Source organism: Egretta garzetta, unplaced genomic scaffold, assembly GCF_000687185.1.
Source record: "Egretta garzetta isolate BGI_Z169 unplaced genomic scaffold, ASM68718v1 scaffold313, whole genome shotgun sequence".
Taxonomy (NCBI): Eukaryota; Metazoa; Chordata; class Aves; order Pelecaniformes; family Ardeidae; genus Egretta; species Egretta garzetta.
The window spans coordinates 2,787,312-2,795,454 of NW_009259063.1; the positions used below are offsets into that span (position 1 = coordinate 2,787,312).

Sequence of the window (8,143 nt, forward strand, 5' to 3'; positions counted from 1 at the left end):
AGGCAGCGGAGGCCGGGGTCGCGGGGCCTGGGGCAAGGGGCAGTGGCGCTGGGGTCGCCTCAGGCCTGGGGCTGTTCTCAGTTTGCAAGGAGTGCTTATTAAGAAGAGTTCACAAGATTACTTTCCTGTTGTCGCAGGAGATTACGATACCAGAAGGATTTTTTAAGGTAAAGCTTTCCCTGCTTACATTCCTTGCTGTCAGTGAGAGAAAACACAGATATTCCCGACTCTCTGCTGATAAGCTTCCATCCCTTTGCACAGGTCAACTTTTTAAAAAAAGCTATAGCTTCTGGTGCTTACACAAGAGCAGACCGAACCCATGGTATGTAAGCAACGGTGTGCTACGTTCACTCTTACATCATTAACGTACTACCCACAGAACTACTACGGTCCTCCATAGCCGAGTTCAGATATACTTCACTTACTTAAATTCAGTCAAATACAATCTGCTGATAGAAAAGGTGGCCATTTGCTGCCTTAAGCTTAGCTTTATATGTGTTCAGGGAAGAGAGCAGGCCATCCAGACGCTGCCTCTCTTTCAGAGCCGCACTGTGAAGTGGAAAGATGTGTGATAATGACCCACGTAGGTGCTATTTTTAACTCCACCAAGGGCCACCGTTAACTGGACAGACGGAGAAGCATGGCCCAGATAAAAGCAGTTGGGCCACACTCTGTGCTGAATGCCTACCAGCAGGCCGTACGCGTGACGTCTCCCGGTAGGACAACACAAGCCTGGGGAACATGCAGGATCCCCAGGCAGGATGGTACAGACTTGTCTGTGCCACAATGTTCGGCTGCAGGAACTGGCTTGAGAGGCAGATAAGTAGGGCAAGTCCGTAATTCCCAAGGCATGGGAGTTTCTGCTAAAGTAAGGTATTGCCATGGGTGTGCCCTAACTTCTGCCTGGGGTTGGGATGAGCCTAGCATAGCTCTGCTGGCAGCATCCCAGACTGCAGGACTGAGCAGGTAGGTTTAGCCAGTAACATTTACTGTTACTACCTATGGGTTCCCAGTGCCTTCATTACCTTTTTTTTTTTTTTTACATTAGTACATTATAAATCAGATTGCATTACAGAGGCTGGTATCTCTCTTCTGAAGGAAACTCCCTTTTTGTTTGTTGTCTTGGTAATATCTCAGAACTGGCTGAATGAACTCCAAAGCCACCAAGCGTGTGACTAGGCTATGCTGTGGTCTGAGGGAGACGGGACTTAACGGAGATAGAAGCAATTGTCACTTCTTGTAAGGTGTTCGGTAGCATCTAAGGCTATTTTGTAGTTGTTCCCTTTTGAATCTTTACCTACCTTAATGCAGCATTGCTAGATTAGGAACGCAGATGTTAGTGTTGAAGACAACTGTCTTGAGGAGGGACTGCTTTTCAAGGAGTCATGAAATACAGGACAAGACTGCAAAAGATAACCACCTTTTTCTAGTTACTGTTGTCTTTAAGAGTTGTTTTTCCTGTTCAGGCCTTCTCCAGGAAATACAAATCAATGATGCATGAATTATAAAGGCTAGCTTACCATTTAAAGCCTAACTTATTTAGGCCACCTTATTTATTTATTAGGAGGTGTGGGAAAAGCAAGACAACGGCAAAGCTACAGGAACTGTAAGATTAGGTGACAGAGAAGGAATGAAAACTAGACAATGGGCATAGGACCAGCTTAAAAAATACTTCAAGCATTATGTTAAAACAAACAAATGCTGGTATTCACACAAACTGCAGGTGTTCCTCACCCTTTTCATTGGCACTTCACCATCTTTCAGGTACAGTATCTCTCCTTTAAAGAGGGAATGCAAATCAAAACAACAGTTACGATAAATAACAAGCCTGTGTAATACAAGTGACTGCAATTAGGTGGCTGGGATGTACTGGAAATCCCCTTCCAGATGTACATCTATTCATTTCCTTCTGTTTATGTGCTACACCTGACGGAGTTTTCCAAAAAGAGAAGCCTTTCCTACCCGCCCACACCCCCTGCCTCTGCTGGAATGGCAGGACTAGAGCTAAGGGCAGGACGTGGTGGCAGAGCAGCAGCCCTGGAGTGAGATCCCGAGCTATGGTAGAGAGCAGGAGATCGGTGGAAGCAGATTAGTGATGAGTGACCTAGTTTTCTCCCTTGTTGCATCTTCTCCAAAGCTACCCACCATAGTGACCAAAAAGCAACACCGATTAAGTTGAGAAAGCCACCTCATTAGGGGAGATTACAGTGTACGCAGTAGAGCTGTATGACACTGATGTTGAAACAAATTTACAAAAAAAGCGTGACGGGAGCTCCTTGAAGCAGTTGAGTAAATGCCAGCCACTGGAATAAGGCAGATACAGGCCAGGGCCGCACTGACCTCAGGAAGGAATATTCATAAATGCAGCTGTGGGGTTTTTTTGCTTTTCTTCTTGGAGGGTGAGGGAGAAGGAAGTAGAGGAATGGGAAAGCAGCTTAAAAGCCCAAACCACTGAAGGGAGACGGACTCTCTTTCAGGTGAAGGCCGGTGAGGTTTATTGCTACTGCACCATTTGGGGAACTCCCCTGGAGTCAGCCAGGCGGGGGCACAGCCCTTGCCCTGGTCTCGGTTCTGGTGTTCTCACGCAGGTATCCCATTTTGTGCGCGATGTTATTACGTGAAGTAAATACAGGATGACTGGCTAGCAAAGGGAAGATTCCAGGTACTGCAACAAAGAGCTCAGAAAAGACGTGAACGCGTTGCATCTGCTGAAGCTTCTTCAGCTCTTGAGGCTCTATTTTTGGGTGTTCAGTGCTGCAACAGAACTTCACAAACCCCGATCACCATACTAATGTGGTAGAATGTGTGATTTTTGAACAGCTGAAGCATTTTTAACAGCTATTTCTGAATATCCCTTATGGCACAAGGGAAAGAAAAAAAAACCAACCCAAACTCAATTCTAGACACTTCCTAAAGGCAGGGTTAGGCCAACTCTCATCAGTGGTTTTCTGCACAGCCCAGAGAAGCACAAAGCTGTGAGGCAGTCGATAGGCAATGGTTCTGCAGCTGCAGGTGTCCTCCTGCAAATTAAATTTGCTCCCCAAGAAGAGACTGCAGCCCAACAGGCTGGTGCTTGCATTTCAGATGTAGCGCTAGAAATTTAAGGTTAGTATAGTATGGTAGCTAGACCATATAACCTAAAAGTCGCATGCACATTTCAGGGACTGCCCTTTTCAGCTGACAAATACGAACTGTCTGGAAATAAAGTGGCCATTTACTCAATTCTCAAGCTTAAAATCTGCAGGACAGCTTTATTACCACCGGTCTACTCAGAGAACTGAGGTAGGAACATGGTGGAGAGGAGGAAGAGGAGATTTGTAAAATTCCCCCGAAACTGTTCAGTTTGAAGCAAAGCAGCTCCTTGTCTACACAGAACTAGCCCTGAAAGTCTGAAGGAATTTGGTTTATTTATTTTGTAATGTTTGGGGTTTTTATTCAATGTTCATACTGCAAAGCATTTAAAAAGTATTTATTGTTCTTTATCAAAAATCATCCCCTGTAGTTCTGGTATCACCTCTTTGCTTTCTGCACCTTGCGTGCTAGGCAGGAACTTCGTACCAAACGACACTCGAGTATTAAAGGCACACAGGAGTGATTAGAAGCAAAATTTAAGTGATCCATGCTGTTCCTCTCTTTAAAACTGGGGTCATCACAAACCTAACTCATCTACGGCTTAGGGCATGAAAGCACAATAAAGGATTATGCAGAAGTACCTTTGCCAAATCAGCTTCATTGTTTTACCCAATTCATTTCTTATTTCGTTTCAGTCCCCGACTTGATGGTGAAGGAAGGAGAACAGGGAGAAGGATTGACTGGCACTACATTTTGTGAAAAGGGCCTTCTGCGCGGAGCCTCGTCTTGCACGGTGGGTCTGGTAAATCCCACCTTAATTGTCTACTCTCAACAAAGCAGCAGTCCAGGGAATTGCAGCTCAAGAGGACAAAGCAACCAGACCAGCGGTCTTAGTCTCAGAGGGAAACAAGAAGCCAAAGCCATCGGATTACACAGAAACACATTCTCAAATGTTTTCCTGCTGTGGTAAAGATACCTTCAAGTGTTTTGTTCCCCAAACAGCACCAGCAGGCTGTAGGTAGCAACAGCAGTGTTACGAGAATTTGAACTTTAAGGAGGGAAGAAGGCTACTTTACTTTACTCGTATAGAATGAAAGGGCATGGTAGGGAGACAGCCTTTTTGTAAATAATAACAACGAAAAACAAACCACCAAACCAAAGGGCTATCAGGGTTTAGGGAAGAAATACATTTAGAAACTTTACATATGCAGAAGTGACATTTTGCCAACTTTGTTTTAGGAAGTGAAATTATAATGAGTCATTAGCAAAGTTTTCCCCTGTCCCAGCCTCCACAGAAAGAGAGCACCTGGTGCAATAGCTCTTAATATATTACACATCTAGTTTCCCAGCTCCAGAAAGGGTGCTGCTGTGCTTTGACAGCTGCTCAAAAGAACTAAACTAAAGATTGCAGGAGCTACAGTTTTCTTTCAAAAAACCTGGGCAGTACCAACTAGTTTAAGACGTTGCCCTAAAATCCCAAGTTTCCCCCCACCAGCATGTACCAGCGCAGCAGGAGCCATTCTCTCCAGCACATCTCAAATTCTGTTTCAAGAAGTTTACATACGTTAGGTTAATGGTTGGACTTGATGATCTTAAAGTTCTTTTCCAACCTAAACGATTCATGAATCTAGAGAATGGTTCTGATACTGATGCATGCCATGCATCCACGATTGGAAGCTTAATTTTTTTTTCTTAAAGCCATAATTTATTCTATGCAGTTGTTTATCGGCAGGTCATGCGTTTCCCCAGGTGCCACCTTTACTGAGGGACTGCCATAAGAAAAATTTTAAGGACTCCAGTTTGAACAATCGATTCACAGTCAAGAATTTCTAATGCAACCTGTCAGTCCACAATCCAATATTCTGAGTCAATCTTAGCAAGTATGTTACCCCTAGAGAGCCAACATGCAACACCATACATGTTGTTCTTAAGTAAGTTTAGGTATTTTGAAAATACGGAGGTAATTTGCTAGAACCCCTACAGAATTCAGGAACTGGAGGAGAGAGCACCACCGTGTTCAAAATAAAGAGGATTTACCCCCTCTTAAGTAGTCAGGGAAATTAACATAAGACTTTTTGATTGAAAAACCTGAAAAATCTGAACTCATTAAAGAAGTCTCTTGGCAACCATTTGATGAGGATATACTTTTTACGCTTACCAGTCTGTGGCTATCAGTAGAAAGCGACCACAAATGTGAAACGAAACAGAGAAGCGATGCTCGACGTTTGTGCGCTGAAAGCTTAAGTAAAGTCCTAACCTCGGCCGGCTACTTCTTGGACAACAGACCCGAGTCATCAGCAGGATCTTTAGTGTAGCCAGCGTGCCTTGAAAACACGTTACAGCAGCAACCACCCAAGGAGGATAAGCCACTTCTACTCCTAGGAACAAACACCTCAGAATCATCCACTTCCTTCCAGAAACACCACTTTAAGAAGTTTAAATCTCTACCAGCGATATTATTCGCTGAGAGGTAAAATATAAAAGCATGTTTTTAAGACGTTTCACACCACATCCTTAGATTTAAGTGCAAGCAAACAAGAACACCATGGCTGCAATGAAAGTTACTTAAATTTGAATGCAGAGAATACTTTATTAACTGATTACAGTTTTGATGACCAATTTAAAACCGTAACTAATATGGGAAACAGTGGGGGACATTAAGGCTGAGCCATATATATATATAGACAAATCTGGATACTGATAATCTGTACATTTAACCTCTGCTTTTTCTTTATACATCTTTTAATCAGTGTCTGAAATTAATTAAAGAGAAAAAAAACCAAAAAACCCTGGCCACTAATTTACTTGTTTCTGGAATGAATTTTTGCATGGGTTTTTGAATGCAGTGTAAATCTCAGAGGAGATCAAACAGATTTTTTTTTTTTTTTTTTTTTTTTTAACTATACTCCAAATGAAGTGTTCAAGTGTAACTGGAGTTTGTCGATAGTTTTGTGCAATTAATTTTCTCTTCCAAAAAAACTAGCAGTAGTTCTCTCCTTTAGAGGTTAATCTATTTAAAGATGGTATTAAACTTGCCTAACAGGTTGGGAAATCGATATAAATTAAGTGCCTGTGGTGTGTATCAGTTTTCTTGCTCTAAGCAACCCCTATCGCTTCAGTGGACGACGTACTTGCACTTGTACAGAATTACACTGACTTTTCAACAAAACCCAGAAAGAAGTTAATTTACTATTCTTGCACTGTGAACAGTACTCCTAACGTGACGTGATAACCGGTTTCCATCTGTACAGCTCCCTTTTGTAAAGTCGGGCAACACAAATGAAGGACAGACAGACATCAACTGTTTGTGTTCTGAAAGATATTCGAGTTCTTTAGTTCCAGTCACTGAAGGAAGAGGCAGAGGCAAGTTTGCATTATCCCAGAAAACTGAACAATTGGTTTTATTTGGTGTCTTCAAGATGCTTCACCTTCTGTGGGAGATGTAGGTGTTGTAGGAGAGACCATTTCAGGTTTTCGTGAAATTCTGTCCAATTCTGCCTGAACATCTGTTAAAACTGGCTTCTGGCCTACAAAAGAAACGCATCTCATTCAGTCATGTTTATTGAAACAGTTTGGGGAAAGCCTACAGTATCTTGAATTTTCAAGGAGCACCTGTCAAACTGAACAAAGAAGCAAAAGCCACAAAAACACAGGTTTTGCATCAGACAAATCCTAAAAACCGTTACCGCACACTTTGAGTGCGGAGTAAAGGCATAAGGCCAAACCCCCAAAGAAACAGAGAAGAAACAGTAGCGAGGAAGTCATGTCCTTCTATATTTCCAATTTCACAATGAAACTTCTATAATTATATATTAATTGTCAGTATATGAAGAGTTAATGCAAAACAAAATACGAAAAAGTCTATTGGGGATAGCAGTTACAAATACTTCTACACAATTTTCTGCATCATATATATTTTAAACAATTCCAAATGTAAATCGGGTGCTTCACGGCAGACCAGGGAAGCCGGTCCCACATACTGGGTCGGCACAAACCTGACGCCACTGCTCACGTCTGCGCACAGACCGGCGGGTGCCAAATCCCTTTCTCTCCTCACCCGCTTACCTCCTCCCTAACTTGGAATGGCACAAACATTTGTGCAGTCGCACTCAGACCTGATCCAAACTTAGACCACACCATTTTTCCCCCCCATCATTTTAGTCTTAACGCTTACTCCCCAGTGTATGTTTCTATCCTGCCACGTTTATCACAGGAATGGAGAAGATAATATGGGAAAAGGCAGCGCAGAACATTAGAGCCTAACGCGACGGCAAGTGTGCGTAGCATCTCAGGCTGTAAAGGAAAATTCTCAGGCAAGTGTGGTTTTAGCAGTGTCCCAGCGTCCTTTCTGAAGACGCAATTTAACAGGAACTATCCGCAAAGCTGATTTTTGCCAGATGTACTGTGCTGCTCTTCAAATCATTTAAAGAAAGCTACTACCGTATCTGAATCAAAGCAGCAAATATTGCAACTAATAATCAGAGGACTTTCCCTTAGCTGCCAGGGAAAAAGTAATTCTCAAATCCCAAGCCATCATCGTAACAGCCAATTTTCAGATATGAAACGTGAGCATTATAGATAACACTAAACGCAAGACAGGAAAGACTGAGGAAGGTGAAGGGGCCGCATCTAAGCCAAACATTTTTATTTATGGTAATGCCTGGAAAACTTAGTCCTTTGCCATGTTGAACTGGCTACACCCTAACCCTTCATTTGCTGTATTGTAGGAAGTTTCTGAGCACATTTTTTCTCCTTCGTAATTTCTGTTCTTGAAGTTTCTGCCACAGCCTCAGCCACACTGCTTTTCTGAAGCCCTGCTTCTGTCTGCCTGGCATCACCCAAACCCATGAGCGGCCACTCCCCACAGGGTTTTTCAGTGGGTGCTCTCCGCATCTCGTATTGCGTCAGCTCCATTTGTTTGGACAATCTCCATACTCTGTTCAAGCCAGCATCGCTGACTTTGCCCACAGCAGGCGAGGCAGTACTCATAAAACTTTGCTCAGCCAACTGAGCTTTGCATTTAAAAAAGGGAAGTGCATGCGTTAAAAAAAAAAAAAAAAAAAAAAAAAAA

General features: G+C 42.9%; 1 protein-coding gene across 4 annotated transcripts in view; it reads right to left on the reverse strand.

Annotated features, from left to right (window-relative positions):
* Positions 1-5,235: 5,235 nt before the first annotated feature.
* DYNC1LI1 (dynein cytoplasmic 1 light intermediate chain 1) overlaps positions 5,236-8,143 on the reverse strand; it is a 27,806-nt gene continuing 24,898 nt past the window's right edge. For all 4 annotated transcript variants that reach the window (XM_035890694.1, XM_035890695.1, XM_035890693.1 and 1 more), the window contains one exon: positions 5,236-6,599. In XM_035890694.1, the coding sequence (XP_035746587.1) occupies positions 6,487-6,599 (113 nt within the window). In that variant the 3' untranslated portion in view covers positions 5,236-6,486. The remainder of the gene's footprint in view (positions 6,600-8,143) is intronic.